We start from the raw sequence: 17,772 nt of genomic DNA, 5'->3' as shown, positions 1-17,772 counted from the left end.
TGGATTTCAGTAAAGCGTTTGATAAGGTTCCCCACGGTAGGCTACTGCAGAAAATATGGAGGCATGGGATTCAGGGTAATTTAGCAGTTTGGATCAGAAATTGGCTAGCTGGAAGAAGACAAAGGGTGGTGGTTGATGGGAAATGTTCAGACTGGAGTCCAGTTACTAGTGGTGTACCACAAGGATCTGTTTCGGGGCCGCTGCTGTTTGTCATTTTTATAAATGACCTGGAGGAGGGCGTAGAAGGATGGTGAGTAAATTTGCAGATGACACTAAAGTCGGTGGAGTTGTGGACAGGGCGGAAGGATGTTACAAGTTACAGAGGGACATAGATAAGCTGCAGCGCTGGGCGGAGAGGTGGCAAATGGAGTTTAATGCAGAGAAGTGTGAGGTGATTCATTTTGGAAGGAATAACAGGAAGACAGAGTACTGGGCTAATGGTAACATTCTTGGCAGTGTGGGTGAGCAGAGAGATCTCGGTGTCCATGTACATAGATTCCTGAAAGTTGCCACCCAGGTTGAGAGGGTTGTTAAAAGGCATACGGTGTGTTAGCTTTTATCGGTAGAGGGATTGAGTTTCGGAGCCATGAGGTCATGTTGCAGCTGTACAAAACTCTGGTGCGGCCGCATTTGGAGTATTGCGTGCAATTCTGGTCGCCGCATTATAGGAAGGATGTGGAAGCATTGGAAAGGGTGCAGAGGAGATTTACCAAAATGTTGCCTGGTATGGAGGGAAGATCTTATGAGGAAAGGCTGAGGGATTTGGGGCTGTTTTCGTTAGAGAGAAGAAGGTTAAGAGGTGACTTAATTGAGGCATACAAGATGATCAGAGGATTGGATAGGGTGGACAGAGCCTTTTTCCTCGGATGGTGATGTCTAGCACGAGGGGACATAGCTTTAAATTGAGGGGAGATAGATATAAGACAGATGTCAGAGGTAATTTCTTTACTCAGAGAGTAGTAAGGGCGTGGAATGCCCTGCCTGCAACAGTAGTGGACTCGCCAACACTAAGGGCATTCAAATGGTCATTGGATAGACATCTGGACGATAAGGGAACAGTGTAGATGGGCTTTAGAGTGGTTTCACAGGTCGGCGCTACATCGAGGGCTGAAGGCCCTGTACTGCGCTGTAATGTTCTTTGTGCTAACAACGTACAGACTACCAAAAGCAAAACCCCGCAGCAAATTTCAATGCAAAACTCAAACTTTTCAGAATTTATTGTACAAAAAAAACTATGGGGAAAAATAAAAATATGCGACAAATCAACAAAAGGATCAGGTCTCCATTTTAACAAATATCTTCATAACTTTCAATCATTAAAAGCAATCACGTCACCAAGGTTTAAGTGGTATCCATCGATTCACCTTCTGCAAAAGAATAAAAGGATAGAGAAGTGTAAATATATAAAACTGCATTCAGGCAATGGATCCAAAGTTCCTTATTCTGAAGGACCCCATTTGCAGTATTGTGAGCAGTTTTGGGCCCCGTGACTAAGGAAGGATGTGCTGGCCTTGGAAAGGGTCCAGAGGAGGTTCACAAGAATGATCCCTGGAATGAAGAGCTTGTCATATGAGGAATGGTTGAGGACTCTGGGTCTGTACTCGTTAGAGTTTAGAAGGATGAGGGGGGGATCTTATTGAAACTTAAGAGGATACTGCGTGGCCTGGATAGAGTGGACGTGGAGAGGATGTTTCCACTTGTGGGAAAAGCTAAAAGCAGAAGACACCCATCTCAGACTAAAGGGACGATCCTTCAAAACAGAGATGAGGAGGAATTTCTATGCCAGAGGGTGGTGAATCTGTGGAACACTTTTGTGCAAAAGGCTGTGGAGGCCAAATCACTGAGTGTCTTTAAGACAGAGATAGATAGGTTCTTGATCAATAAGGGGATCAGGGGTTATGGGGAGAAGGCAGGAAAATGGGGATGAGAAAAATATCAGCCATGATTGAATGGCGGAGCAGACTCGATGGGCCGAGTGGCCTAATTCTGTTCCTATGTCTTATGGTCTTTTCGCTTGCCACTAAACTAGACACCGAATCAAAATTGGGGAACGCTGAACAATCTACCATCACTCCAGTGAATCATGGCTTTTTGTCTGCTGGCTCGATATCTAGGCAGTCTCAATCTATGTCCTAGTGCATTAAATCCAAACTCTGCCTAATCCGTTGTTAACTGAGCTTGTTCAGAGCTTACGAGATAGCAAAGGAAGGGCAACTAGTGCAGTGGGGGGGAAACTCATTTTAGGTTGGGGGAGAAGATACAGAGATGGGAGCAGAGGGATCTCTGTGCTGTATCTGATCTAATCTTAACCACTTCTCACCTTAAATCGATGCCCGTGGCTATTCCACTGCCATGGGGAAAATCTACTTCCTGTCTATTCTCTGTCCAGTAAGTGCCAGGCAATGATAACCTCCAGAAAGACACAAATCAATCTCCTCTTTTGAATTTTCAACCACCTCCCTCCTGGAGCTGATCTGGAGTTTAACTGGAGTTTAACTAGACTCTCATTCACCCTGCGGTTGCAAGAGGAGGGTGGATGCTGGTTACGGTGTGACGAGTGGCTCACACCCCGAATACTCAAAAGTCTCTGACCGGCTTGAAAGGATACTGGAGAGGGAGGGGGAGGATCCAGTTGTTGTGGTCCATGTCGGTACCAACAACATAGGTAAGTCTAGGAAAGAGGACCTGTTTAGAGATTATAAAGAGCTAGGATTCAAATTTAAAAAACAGGTCCTCAAGGGTCATAATCTCCGGATTACTGCCCGAGCCACGTGCAAATTGGCATAGGGAGGCAAGAATAAGGGAAGTTAACACGTGGCTGAAAGAGTGGTGTGGGAATGAGGGGTTCCTTTTCATGGGACACTGGCATCAGTTTTGGGACAGGGGGGACCTATACCGTTGGGATGGTCTCCACCTGAACCGAGCTGGGACCAGTGTTCTGGCGAAAAGAGTAAATAGGGTGGTCAATAGGACTTTAAACTAAAGATTGGGGGGGAAGGGAAAGTCAGGGAACCAAGAGGTGAAGTAATCAGTGGGAAGCGTAGCTGCTTAGGAATACAAAAACGCACGAAAAGACAGAACTCAGGAGAGGTTACGATAGTCCCCATCCCACAAAATATGACACAGTGTATGGAAAGGCTCAGTAAACCAAGGTCCATCACACTAAGAAAACAAAAAGGGACGGTCAATAGAGAATTAAAGGTGCTATATTTAAATGCGCGCAGTGTACGGAACAAGGTAGATGAGCTTGTGGCCCAGATTGTGACTGGCAGGTATGATGTGGTAGGCAACACAGAGACATGGTTGCAGGGGGCTCAGGACTGGCATTTAAACATCCAGGGATTCACAACCTATTGAAAAGACAGAGAGGTGGGCAGAGGGGGCGGGGTTGCCTTGTTAATTAGGAATGAAATTAAATCAATAGCACTAAACGACATAGGGTCAGATGATGTGGAGTCTGTGTGGGTAGAGTTGAGGAACCACAAAGGCAAAAAAACCATAATGGGAGTTATGTACAGGCCTCCTAACAGTGGTCAGGACCGGGGGCACAAAATGCACCACGAAATAGAAAGTGCATGTCAGAAAGGCAAGGTCACAGTGATCATGGGGGACTTCAATATGCAGGTGGGCTGGGTAAATAATGCTGCCAGTGGACCCAAGGAAAGGGAATTCATTGAATGTTTACAGGAGGGCTTTTTGGAACAGCTTGTGATGGAGCCCACGAGGGAACAGGCCATTCTGGACTTAGTGTTATGTAATAGAACATATTACATAATGAGCCAGACTTGATTAAAGATCTTAAAGTAAGGGAGCACTTAGGAGGCAGTGATCATAATATGGTAGAATTCAATCTTCAATTTGAAAGAAAGAAGGTAGAATCAGATGTAAAGGTGTTACAGTTAAATAAAGGTAACTACAGGGGCATGAGGGAGGAACTGACGAAAATTGACTGGGAGCAGAGCCTAGTGGGAAAGACAGTAGAACAGCAATGGCAGGAGTTTCTGGGAGTAATTGAGGACACAGTACAGAGGTTCATCCCAAAGAAAATAAAGGTTATCAGAGGGGGGATTAGGCAGCCATGGCTGACAAAGGAAGTTAGGGAATGCATCAAAGCAAAAGAGAAAGCCTATAATGTGGCAAAGAGTAGTGGGAAGTCAGAAGATTGGGAAGGCTACAAAAACAAACAGAGGATAACAAAGAGAGAAATAAGGAAAGAGAGGATCAAATATGAAGGTAGGCTAGCCAGTAACATTAGGAATGATAGTAAAAGTTTCTTTAAATACATTAAAAACAAACGGGAGGCAAAAGTTGACATTGGGTCACTCCAAAATGACGCTGGTAATTTTGTGATGGGAGACAAGGAAATAGCCGAGGAACTGAATAAGTACTTTGCGTCAGTCTTCACAGTAGAAGACATGAGTAATATCCCAACAATTCCGGAGAGTCAGGGGGCAGAGTTGAATATGGTAGCCATCACAAAGGAGAAAGTGCTAGAGAAACTAAGAGATCTAAAAATTGATAAATCTCCGGGCCCAGGTGGGCCACATCCTAGAGTTCTAAAGGAGAAAGCTGAACAAATAGTGGAGGCGTTGGTTATGATCTTTCAAAAGTCACTGGAGTCAGGGAAAGTCCCAGAGGATTGGAAAATTGCTGTTGTAACCCCCTTGTTCAAGAAGGGAACAAGGAAAAAGATGGAAAATTATAGGCCAATTAGCCTAACCTCGGTTGTTGGCAAGATTCTAGAATCCATTGTTAAGGATGAGATTTCTAAATTCTTGGAAGTGCAGGGTCGGATTAGGACAAGTCAGCATGGATTTAGTAAGGGGAGGTCGTGCCTGACAAACCTGTTAGAGTTCTTTGAAGAGATAACAAATAGGTTAGACCAAGGAGAGCCAATGGATGTTATCTATCTTGACTTCCAAAAGGCCTTTGATAAGGTGCCTCACGGGAGACTGCGGAGTAAAATAAAATGGTATTCGAGGCAAGGTACTAACATGGATTGACGATTGGCTGTCAGGCAGAAGGCAGAGAGTTGGGATAAAAGGTTCTTTTTCGGAATGGCAACCGGTGACGAATGGTGTCCCGCAGGGTTCAGTGTTGGGGCCACAGCTGTTCTCTTTATATATTAACGATCTAGATGATGGGACTGGGGGCATTCTGGCTAAGTTTGCCGATGATACAAAGATAGCTGGAGGGGCAGGTAGTATGGAGGAGGTGGGGAGGCTACAGAAAGATTTAGACAGTTTAGGAGAGTGGTCCAAGAAATGGCTGATGAAATTCAACGTGGGCACGTGCACTTTGGAAAAAAGAATAGAGGCATGGACTATTTTCTAAACGGTGACAAAATTCATAATGCTGACGTGCAAAGGGACTTGGGAGTCCTAGTCCAGGATTCTCTAAAGGTAAACTTGCAGGTTGAGTCCGTAATTAAGAAAGTAAATGCAATGTTGTCATTCATCTCAAGAGGCTTGGAATATAAAAGCAGGGATGTACTTCTGAAGCTTTATAAAGCATTAGTTAGGCCCCATTTAGAATACAAAGAACCAACAAAGAACAAAGAAATGTACAGCACAGGAACAGGCCCTTCGGCCCTCCAAGCCCGTGCCGACCATGCTGCCCGACTAAACTACAATCTTCTACACTTCCTGGGTCCGTATCCCTCTATTCCCATCCTATTCATGTATTTGTCAAGATGCCCCTTAAATGTCACTATCGTCCCTGCTTCCACCACCTCCTCCGGTAGCGAGTTCCAGGCACCCACTACCCTCCGCGTAAAAAACTTGCCTTGTACATCTACTCTAAACCTTGCCCCTCTCACCTTAAACCTATGCCCCCTAGTAATTGACCCCTCTACCCTGAGGAAAAGCCTCTGACTATCCACTCTGTCTATGTCCCTCATAATTTTGTAGACCTCTATCAGGTCTCCCCTCAACCTCCTTCGTTCCAGTGAGAACAAACCGAGTTTATTCAACCGCTCCTCATAACTAATGCCCTCCATACCAGGCAACATTCTGGTAAATCTCTTCTGCACCCTCTCTAAAGCCTCCACATCCTTCTGGTAGTGTGGCGACCAGAATTGAACACTATACTCCAAGTGTGGCATAACTAAGATTCTATATAGCTACAACATGACTTGCCAATTCTTATACTCAATGCCCCGGCCAATGAAGGCAAGCATGCTGTATGCCTTCTTGACTACCTTCTCCACCTGTGTTGCCCCTTTCAATGACCTGTGGACCTGTACTCCTAGATCTCTTTGACTTTCAATACTCTTGAGGGTTCTACCATTCACTGTATATTCCCTACCTGCATTAGACCTTCCAAAATGCATGACCTCACATTTGTCCGGATTAAACTCCATCTGCCATCTCTCCGCCCAAGTCTCCAAACGATCTAAATCCTCTGACAGTCCTCATCGCTACCCCCAATTCCACCAACCTTTGTGTCGTCTGCAAACTTACTAATCAGACCAGTTACATTTTCCTCCAAAACATTTATATATACTACAAAGAGCAAAGGTCCCAGCACTGATCCCTGTGGAACACCACTGGTCACAGCCCTCCAATTAGAAAAGCATCCTTCCAGTGCTACTCTCTGCCTTCTATGACCTAGCCAGTTCTGTATCCACCTTGCCAGCTCACCCCTGATCCCGTGTGACTTCACCTTTTGTACTAGTCTACCATGAGGGACCTTGTCAAAGGCCTTACTGAAGTCCATATAGACAACATCCACTGCCCTACCTGCATCAATCATCTTAGTGACCTCCTCGAAAAACTCTATCAAGTTAGTGAGACACGACCTTCCCTTCACAAAACCGTGCTGCCTCTCACTAATACGTCCATTTGCTTCCAAATGGGAGTAGATCCTGTCTCGAAGAATTCTCTCCAGTAATTTCCCTACCACTGAAGTAAGGCTCACCGGCCTGTAGTTCCCGGGATTATCCTTGCTACCCTTCTTAAACAGAGGAACAACATTGGCTATTCTCCAGTCCTCCGGGACATCCCCTGAAGACAGTGAGGATCCAAAGATTTCTGTCAAGGCCTCAGCAATTTCCTCTCCAGCCTCCTTCAGTATTCTGGGGTAGATCCCATCAGGCCCTGGGGACTTATCTACCGTAATATTTTTTAAGACACCCAACACCTCGTCTTTTTGGATCTCAATGTGACCCAGGCTATCTACACACCCTTCTCCAGATTCAACATCTACCAATTTCTTCTCTTTGGTGAATACTGATGCAAAGTATTCATTTAGTACCTCGCCCATTTCCTCTGGCTCCACACATAGATTCCCTTGCCTATCCTTCAGTGGGCCAACCCTTTCCCTGGCTACCCTCTTGCTTTTTATGTACGTGTAAAAAGCCTTGGGATTTTCCTTAACCCTATTTGCCAATGACTTTTCGTGACCCCTTCTAGCCCTCCTGACTCCTTGCTTAAGTTCCTTCCTACTTTCCTTATATTTCCTTATACAGGCTTCGTCTGTTCCCAGCCTTTTAGCCCTGACAAATGCCTCCTTTTTTTTTTTGACGAGGCCTACAATATCTCTCGTTATCCAAGGTTCCCGAAAATTGCCGTATTTATCCTTCTTCCTCACAGGAACATGCCGGTCCTGAATTCCTTTCAACTGACACTTGAAAGCCTCCCACATGTCAGATGTTGATTTGCCCTCAAACATCTGCCCCCAATCTATGTTCTTCAGTTCCCGCCTAATATTGTTATAATTAGCCTTCCCCCAATTTAGCACATTCATCCTAGGACCACTCTTATCCTTGTCCACCAGTACTTTAAAACTTACTGAATTGTGGTCACTGTTACCGAAATGCTCCCCTACTGAAACATCTACCACCTGGCCGGGCTCATTCCCCAATACCAGGTCCAGTACCGCCCCTTCCCTAGTTGGACTGTCTACATATTGTTTTAAGAAGCCCTCCTGGATGCTCCTTAAAAACTCCGCCCCGTCTAAGCCCCTGGCACTAAGTGAGTCCCAGTCAATATTGGGGAAGTTGAAGTCTCCCATCACCAAAACCCTGTTGTTTTTACTCTTTTCCAAAATCTGTCTACCTATCTGCTCCTCTATTTCCCGCTGGCTGTTGGGAGGCCTGTAGTAAACCCCCAACATTGTGACTGCACCCTTCTTATTCCTGATCTCTACCCATATAGCCTCACTGCCCTCTGAGGTGTCCTCCCGCAGTACAGCTGAGATATTCTCCCGAACCAGTAGCGCAACTCCGCCTCCCCTTTTACATCCCCCTCTATCCCGCCTGAAACATCTAAATCCTGGAACGTTTAGCTGCCAATCCTGCTCTTCCCTCAACCAGGTCTCTGTAATGGCAACAACATCATAGTTCCAAGTACTAATCCAAGCTCTAAGTTCATCTGCCTTACCCGTAATACTTCTTGCATTAAAACATATGCACTTCAGGCCACCAGACCCGCTGTGTTCAGCAACTTCTCCCTGCCTGCTCTGTCTCAGAGCCACACTGTCCCTATTCCCTAGTTCTCCCTCGATGCTCACCTTCTGACCTATTGCTCCCGTGCCCACCCCCCTGCCATACTAGTTTAAACCCTCCCGTGTGACACTAGCAAACCTCGTGGCCAGGATATTTATGCCTCTCCGGTTTAGATGCAACCCGTCCTTATATAGGTCACACCTGCCCCGGAAGAGCTCCTAGTGGTCCAGATAACGGAAACCCTCCCTCCTACACCAGCTGTTTAGCCACGTGTTTAGCTGCTCCATCTTCCTATTTCTAGCCTCACTGGCACGTGGCACAGGGAGTAATCCCGAGATTACAACCCTCGAGGTCCTGTCTTTTAACTTTCTGCCTAGCTCCCTGAACTCCTGCTGCAGGACCTCATGCCCCTTCCTGCCTATGTCGTTAGTACCAATATGTACAACGACCTCTGCCTGTTTGCCCTCCCCCTTCAGGATGCCCTCTATCCGTTCGGAGACATCCTGGACCCTGGCACCAGGGAGGCAACATACCATCCTGGAGTCTCTTTCACGTCCACAGAAGCGCCTATCTGTGCCCCTGACTATAGAGTCCCCTATTACCATTACTCTTCTGTGCTTTGACCCTCCCTTCTGAACATCAGAGCCAGCTGTGGTGCCACTGCTCTGGCTGCTGCTGTTTTCCCCTGATAGGCTGTCCCCCTCGACAGTATCCAAAGGGGTATACCTGTTCGAGAGGGGGACAACCACAGGGGATTCCTGCACTGACTGCCTGCCCTTTCTGGTGGTCACCCATTTCTCTGCCTGCACCTTGGGTGTGACCACATTTACATAACTGCGATCTATGATGCTTTCCGCCACCTGCATGCTCCTAAGTGCATCCAATTGCTGCTCCAACTGAACCATGCAGTCTGTGAGGAGCTCCAGTTGGGTGCACTTTCTGCAGATGAAGCCATACTGTGAGCAATTTTGGGCCCCACACCTCAGGAAGGTAGGCCTAACATACAATGAACGTCTGAGGATCCTGGGATTATATTCATTGGAGTTTAGGAGGTTGAGGGGAGATCTAATAGAAACTTACAAGATAATGAATGGCTTAGATAGGGTGGATGTAGGGAAGTTGTTTCCATTAGCAGGGGAGACTAGGACCCGGGGGCACAGCCTTAGAATAAAAGGGAGTCACTTTAGAACAGAGATGAGGAGAAATTTCTTCAGCCAGAGAGTGGTGGGTCTGTGGAATTCATTGCCACAGAGGGCGGTGGAGGCCGGGATGTTGAGTGTCTTTAAGACAGAAGTTGATAAATTCTTGATTTCTCGAGGAATTAAGGGCTATGGAGAGAGAGCGGGTAAATGGAGTTGAAATCAGCCATGATTGAATGGTGGAGTGGACTCGATGGGCCGAATGGCCTTACCTCCGCTCCTATGTCTTATGGTCTTCCCGCCATCTACAAATGCTCGACTGAACACTCACAACCCATTAGGTGGGTGCAGCTGCAGTGTCACTCACCAAGACTGACACCATTCTGAACTGAGCACACTGCTCGATTGGTGCCCCCGCTACTGTTCACCCCCCAGCTTCCCCCCACCCCCTAAGCTTACATCAACAGCACCTCACAGCCCCATGGACTTTGCCAACAAGAGGGCTGAGAGCAGCAGTACCAGAGAACATCACTGGCTTTTTGCCTCAGACAGGCATCTTGCACAGTCACCGGATCAAAACCCTGGACTTCCGAACCGAGCATCATCACCACCACAAGGGCTAGGTCCACCTTCACCGACTCGGCAACTCGTGATGGGCATCGCGCCACCTTGGCCAATGCTGCCCACTCTCCGGGAACAAGTACATAATTAGTTCTAAAATAAATTACAATTAAATAACGATACAGCATAGGAATAGGCCCTTCGGCCCTCCAAGCCTGTACCGGTCATGACACCACCCGTGGCCAAAATACTCAGCACTTCATACTGCCGTATAAAGAACAAAGCAGCACTTCCAGCACCTAATTCTGCACTACTTTGGCAGCGAGACAACGTGAAGAATGCTGGGTGGGATTCTCCGCTGCGCAACGCCGATATTGTAATCAAATTGGGGCCAATGCCGGTTTGCGAGTCTGCGCGCCCTCCGCGCTGCTTTAAATGGTGTCATGGTGATGCATGGCGTGCGCAGTCGCAATGCCATAAGAGAAAGGCAACAAGAGAACATTGTTGCCTTTCTCCTAATGGAAGGCTAACATCAGGAATGTTTAACCACACAAGGAATGATCGGAGAGGGGGCAAACAAGCCCACGTTAATGTTGTTCGTGGGATTATTGCTACTGCAAAGTATTGCGGCTGCAAGCACCAGACAACATTTCATACGCTCCGGACTTCAGCGGAGAGGTGGCTGCTAATATCCCCTCTGGCAAAATTGCTGCAGCCAGAATTTCCCCTTATTCATAACGCGCTGCTAAACTGAACTCACTTATTTCATTGAACATGAAGGCATCCTGGTATTCTTTCATGTACTGTGTTGAGCGCGACTCATCCAGGAAGAGGGAGTAAACCCGTTTAATGTCATCCACTTGCACCTCTGTCCCCTGGTGGAAACAAAATGAGGAAATCAATAGTTACTGGCACTAAAATGAGAAATCTGTGAGAGATGAGAGAGGAACGTCAAGCAGTGAGTGAGATGGAGGGTTTGCGCCTCTGACGTTTGAGTCCAGATTCATGGATGAGAAGTAAGTTGTCTGCACAGCACAACTGAGATGGATTTTGCAATCTTCCAGCACCTAATTCTGCACTACTTTGGCAGCAAGACAACGTGAAGAATGCTGGGCGGGATTCTCCGTTGCGCGACGCCGATATTGTAATCAAATTGGGGCCAATGCCGGTTTGCGAGTCTGTGCGCCCTCCGAAATGGTGTCATGGTGATGCATGGCGTGCGCAGTCGCAATGCCATAGGCGCTTTATCGGCCGGCCCACTCGCGATGCTCCGCTGCTGATGGGCCGAGTTCCCGACGGTGGGGACACGTGTCCTCACGCAAATAGTGAACCCGGTGTGGCGGTTGCGGACTGTGCCCGGCATTGCCACACTCGGCTGGGATCTGTGCCACTGGTTTGTGGGGTGGGGGGGGGGACTTCAACGAGGGCTGGAGGGTGTGGGAGGGGGCGGTGGAAGACGAAGAACGACTGGCGGGGGTGGCCAGGGGGGTGGGCTGTGCGGTTGCAGTTTGCGGGTCGGGTCAGCGCACGGCCGGCGCCATGTTGTGTGGCTGCAGATCGTCAGCTGTGCGTGCATGCAGAGCTGGGACCTGGCCATTCTCGGCGCGGGAGCTTTGGTCGACGCCGCTGCTAGCCCCTGCCGGAATCGGTGTGGGGTTTGCGCCAATTTTTTCGCATAGACCCCCCGCGGATTCGCCATTCGAGCCGGCACTTAGCCGCAGCAATGGAGAATCCCACCTACTGTGTCAAATGGAAGGCTGTCACAGTAAAAGGGATAATCTCGCTTCGGCACTTGGGCCAAGGCACACTGTTGGTGGGAGAATAGGAAATGTTTTCCTTGGCGTCTAACCGTCTCTAGCTGACCCAGGGTTGCTCGATGCTGACACTGGCTGGCCGGCCAGCACTATCTCATCTCGATGAATACGAGAGGACACAAAGGATTTTTAAAAATTTTGTTCAAGACAGGAAATTGAACATTTAGGAAGCATGCCCGCTCACGATTTACCTTGCGTTTCTTGCAGACGAGGTTAGCAGCGGTGATCAGCTGGATGGAGTACCGGAGTGATGTTTCCAGGCCAATCCGTGTCAGGACTGTGTATGCATCCTCACTCATTTCCACATCCTCCTCTTCGCACCTGTACACAGGAGAGTAAAACAACCACAAGCTGCCAATTTATCTTTGTTTTAGCACAATCGCAATTTCCTTTGCAGCCCAAATTCAGTTCTGTTCCTTAACCATCAGTTCGCTGTACCTCAAATAAGCAGACATATACAAACCCAAGGGTCCGCTGTAACGCTGAGCAACTGACCTTAAGCTGGGTTACAGAATGGGAGACAGGCTATGCAACAGTCTGAAGGAATTAAAGGGAAAAAGTTGGCTCAATTCTCCCAGACAACTTGTGCTGTGAATTAAAATGGAGGGATTGGAATTATAACCACAGGATGGAGCAGGTGGTAAGAAGCTCCCTATGCTCACCCTGTATGTTATTTCTCCACAGTTTCTTTGGACTATGTTGTGCTACGGAGATTAATAATTGACATGGGCTTAATATCTGACAGTCACAAATTTTGACCCAGCGAGTGAGGGAACGGTGATATATTTCCAAGTCAGGGTGGGGAGTGACTTGCAGGGGAACCTTCAGGTGGTGGGGTTCCCAGGTATCTGCTGCTAGGTGATAGTGGTCATGAGTTTGGAAGGTGCTGCCTAAGGAACCTCTGTGAGTTCCTGCAGTGCCTCTTATAGATTGTACCATGGCAGACACTGTTTGTGTCGGTGGAGGAGGGATTGAATGTTTGTGGAAGGGGGAGCAATCAAGCAGGATGCTGTGTCCTGGATGGTGTTGAGCTTCTTGAGTGTTGTTGGAGCTGCACTCATCCAGGCAAGTGGAGAGTATTCCATCACACTCCTGACTTGTACCTTGTAGATGGTGGACAGGCTTTGGGGAGTCAGGAGGTGAATTACTCACCGCAGGATTGCTAACCTTTGACTGCTCTGGTAGCCACAGTATTTATATGGCTGGGTCCAGTTCAGTTTCTGCTCAATAGTGACCCCCAGGATGTTGATAGTGGGGGATTCAGCGGTGGTAATGTCATTGAATGGTTAGATTCTCTCTTGTAGGAGATGGTCATTGCCTGGTACTTGTGCGTCACGAATGTTATTTGCCAATTGTCAGCCCAAGCCTGAATATTTTCCAGGTCTTGCTGCATTTGGACAGGGACTGCTTCATTATCTGACAAGTCGCGAATTATACTGAACATTGTGCAGTCATCCACAAACATCCCCACTTCTGACCTTATGATGGAAGGGAGGTCATTGATGGAGCAATTGAAGATGGTTGGGCCTAGGACACTACCCTGAGGATCTCCTGCAGTGATGCCCTTTAGAGGATGAGAAGGGAGATTTAATAATGGGGGATGAGGAAATGGCTGAGGAACTGAACAGGTTTTTTGCGTCGGTCTTCACAGTGGACGACACAAATAACATGCCAGTGACTGATGGAAATGAGGCTGACAGGTGAGGACCTTGAGAGGATTGTTATCACTAAGGAGGTAGTGATGGGCAAGCTAATGGGGCTAAAGGGAGACAAGTCTCCTGGCCCTGATGGAATGCATCCCAGAGTGCTAAGAGATGGCTAGGGAAATTGCAAATGCACTAGTGATAATTTACCAAAATTCACTAGACTCTGGGGTGGTCCCGGCGGATTGGAAATTAGCAAACGTGACATCACTGTTTAAAAAAGGAGGTAGGCAGAAAGTGGGTAATTATAGGCCAGTGAGCTAAACTTCGGTAATTGGGAGACGCTGGAATCTATCATCAAGGAAGAAATAGCGAGGCATCTGGATGGAAATTGTCCCATTAGGCAGACGCAGCATGGGTTCATAAAGAGCAGGTCGTGCCTAACTAATTAGTGGAATTTTTTGAGGACATTACCAGTGCGGTAGATAACGGGGAGCCAATGGATGTGGTATATCTGGATTCCCAGAAAGCCTTTGACAAGGTGCCACACAAAAGGTTGCTGCATCAGATAAAAATGCATGGCATTAAGGGGAAAGTAGTAGCATGGATAGAGGATTGGTTAATTAATAGAAAGCAAAGAGTGGGGATTAATGGGTGTTTCTCTGGTTGGCAATCAGTAGCTAGTGGTGTCCCTCAGGGATCAGTGTTGGGCCCACAATTGTTCCCAATTTACAGAGATGATTTGGAGTTGGGGACCAAGGGCAATGTGTCCAAGTTTGCAGACGACACTAAGATGAGTGGTAAAGCAAGAAGTGCAGAGGATACTGGAAGTCTGCAGAGGGATTTGGATAGGCTAAGTGAATGGGCTAGGGTCTGGCAGATGGAATACAATGTTGACAAATGTGAGGTTACCATTTTGGTAGGAATAACAGCAAAAGGGATTATTATTTAAATGATAAAATATGAAAACATGCTGCTGTGCAGAGAGACCTGGGTGTGCTAGTGCATGAGTCGCAAAAGGTTGGTTGACAGGTGCAACAGGTGATTAAGGCGGCAAATGGAATTTTGTCCTTCATTGCTAGAGGGATGGAGTTTAAGACTAGGGAGGCTATGCTGCAATTGTATAAGGTGTTAGCGAGGCCACACCTGGACTATTGTGTTCAGTTTTGGTCTCCTTACTTGAGAAAGGACGTACTGGCACTGGAGGGTGTGCAGAGGAGATTCACTAGGTTAATCCCAGAGCTGAAGGGGTTGGATTACGAGGAGAGGTTGAGTAGACTGGGGCTGTACTCTTTGGAATTTAGAAGGATGAGGGGGGGGGATCTTACAGAAACATATAAAATTATGAAGGGAATAGATAGGATAGATGCGGGCAGGTTGTTTCCACTGGTGGGTGAAAGCAGAACTCGGGGGCATAGCCTCAAAATAAGGGGAAGTAGATTTAGGGCTGAGTTTAGGAGGAACTTCTTCACCCAAAGGGTTGTGAATCTATGGAATTCTTTGCCCAGTGAAGCAGTAGAGGCTCCTTCATTAAATGTTTTTAAGATAAAGATAGTTTTTTGAAGAATAAAGGGATTAAGGGTTATGGTGTTCGAGCCGGAAAGTGGAGCTGAGTCCACAAAAGATCAGCCATGATCTCATTGAATGGTGGAGCAGGCTCGAGGGGCCAGATGGCCTACTCCTGCTCCTAGTTCTTATGTCCTGGAGCGGAGATGATTGATCTCCAACCACCACAACCATCTTCTTTTGTGCCGGGTATGACTCCAACCAGCGGAGTTTTCTTTTGATTCCCATTGACTCCAGTTTTGCTGCGGGTCTTTGATGCCAAACCCGGTCAAATGCTGCGTTGAATTCAAGGGCAGTCGCTTTCACCTCATCTCTGGCATTCAGCTCTTTTGTCACGCTCGAACCAAGGCTGTAATGAGGTCGGGAGCGGAACCCAATTGCGCGTCCGTGAGCATAAATGCCTTTCCATTAAATCTTTTCTACATCCTCTCCAGTGCCTTCACATCTGTCCTAAAGTATGGCACCCAACATTGGACACAATACCCCATTAGAACCAAACCAATCTTTTATAAAATACATCATTGTTGTTCTAAAGGGCATTAGTGAACCAGATGGTTTCATGCTCATCGTTAAGACTTTTAATTCCAGAGGTTTTATTAAGTTTTTCGGTTCCACCAACTACTGTGATGTGATTGGAACCTGGCTCCCCTGTGTCTCTGGGTTACTAGTCAAGTGACAATACCACTGTGCCACCACTTCCCCTCTATAGGACCTCTGCCCACACCTCTTCAGAGATGGTTGCAATTGGTGGTTCACTGCTACTATTCTGCTGCACTGGACTTAGTGGACAAAGTCCCTCATTTGCTTTTCCAGAGATGGACACACCGAGCGACTTACCTAATCTTTAGAATCTGTTTTGTTTCCTTCTCATTGTAGGGCGAGGTCGAGATGATCACCAATCGATCAAGTAAGTCAATTGGAATTCCATGAGGACTTTTGTAGTTTGTACCACGGATCCTGGAGAACAAAAGACGTTAAGCGGAACGCACTTTCTGGTCCTTCTTATATTTCATCACATCAAGGACTCCCAGCTCAGAATCATGGACTGTGGCCTTTATTTTTGAACTTATTTGCTTTTTTATTATTCTTTAACAGGAAGTGAACGTCACTGAGCAGGCTATACTTATTGTCCGTTCCTAACAGCCCCCCAAGAAGGTGGTGGTGAGCTGCCTTCTGGAACCTCTAAAGCCTATGTGGTGTAGGTGCACCCAAAGTGCTGCTAGGGAGGGAGTTCCAGGATTTTGACCCAGCGACAGAGAAGGAATGACCAAATTACTTCCAAGTCAGGACGGTGTGTGACTTGGAGATGGTGGTGTTCCCCATGTATTTGCTGCCCTCGGCCTTCTGGGTGGTAGAGGTCACAGGCATGGAAAGAGCCTGGGTGACTCGTTACCGCTCTCTTCTGTCCCGTATGTGCTGACCACGCTGGGCCTTGGTTTTATGAACACCAAGTGCTGGCTTTGCCACAGATTTCAAAGCCGGCTCGTCCACCCTGACCTGAACAACAAAACCGCCTCCAACAGTTCTCTACTGCCTGAGGCAATTCAAATATTGTTAATTGGTGCAAAAATCCTCAGTTATAACACTAAGGTCTGTTATGATCAACATCTCGTGGCTAATAGGAATTGGCTTTGCAGTTTTACTGATGGCCCAAGGATCCACAGTGTGATCTCCCCGAAACAAATGATTTGGACAGCCCTCACTTGCAGAGAGCAGCCGTACCTGGTTATCCCACGGTTTGTTGCCATGATCAGCACTGGGGCCATGTCGCTCTCTAAGCCGCGGTTTAGGAAGGAGAAGCACTCTATGTCCAGCATGTGGACTTCATCGATAAACAGCACCTGAAAATGGTCCAGCGCAAGATAAGTAAACACACTGTTCTTCCAGTATTATTTCAAATGCAATGCCCTCCATGAGGAAAGCCAGCGTTGAGGAACATTTTGTTACCGCCAAAACACTGGTAGGAATAAAACAGGAGTGGTTTCCATCTCCCAGAAAGAACCCAATCCCTGCATACTTACGCCGGGGATGATCTCTGCTTTTCCCTCTTCCCTCCATTCAGCCACCTTGGCGTTGATCTGCTCACGAACTTCGGATTTGATTTCTCCAGTGTCACCTGCGAATATGACCCACAAACACATTGAGACTCACTTATAGTTTGTGCTTTAGTGAATGACAGGTAGCCTATCATGGAGCCTTCGGGGTCACACGCAAAGTTGAAATCCATGCTCCCATCAACTTGCAAACATCTCAAGTCGATGATGCCAGCAGATCTCGGATTCAGGGTTTGAGGTTGATGGGGAATTTGAGGAGAAAAGAGGAATACGACAATCAGAGGGGTGGGTAACTGAGAAGGGGAATTGAGGGAAATCGGATGTCGATGGCCCCGTTAAGGCTATGGTGTCAAATCAACAAACGAGCTACAAGATCAGCCAACATTCAGGTCAATGAGAATCAAAAAAGTGACAAAGCAACAAAGAAGAAATAGGACCAAAACGGAGACAGATTTGCATGCGAGACCCAGATTTCCACGGCTTGGGGAAAGAGGAGGTGGCAAATTGCCCACAGGCAGTCGTTGGGACACGCTCCTTCTGGATGATGGG

The 17,772-nt window shown here is 47.3% G+C and overlaps 1 protein-coding gene across 1 annotated transcript in view; it reads right to left on the bottom strand.

Moving 5' to 3' along the window:
• Positions 1–1,185: 1,185 nt before the first annotated feature.
• ruvbl2 (RuvB-like AAA ATPase 2) overlaps positions 1,186–17,772 on the bottom strand; it is a 37,438-nt gene continuing 20,851 nt past the window's right edge. Inside the window, exons 10-15 of the mRNA XM_072492306.1 lie at positions 17,191–17,285; positions 16,892–17,010; positions 16,007–16,126; positions 12,152–12,281; positions 10,907–11,021; positions 1,186–1,367 (exon numbers count right to left, since the gene is read on the bottom strand). Of these exons, the coding sequence (XP_072348407.1) occupies positions 1,342–1,367; positions 10,907–11,021; positions 12,152–12,281; positions 16,007–16,126; positions 16,892–17,010; positions 17,191–17,285 (605 nt within the window). The 3' untranslated portion in view covers positions 1,186–1,341. The remainder of the gene's footprint in view (positions 1,368–10,906; positions 11,022–12,151; positions 12,282–16,006; positions 16,127–16,891; positions 17,011–17,190; positions 17,286–17,772) is intronic.

This window comes from Scyliorhinus torazame, chromosome 29 (genome assembly GCF_047496885.1).
Source record: "Scyliorhinus torazame isolate Kashiwa2021f chromosome 29, sScyTor2.1, whole genome shotgun sequence".
NCBI lineage: Eukaryota > Metazoa > Chordata > Chondrichthyes > Carcharhiniformes > Scyliorhinidae > Scyliorhinus > Scyliorhinus torazame.
The sequence above is the reverse complement of the archived record's forward strand: the minus strand, read 5'-3'. Positions and strand labels throughout refer to the sequence as shown.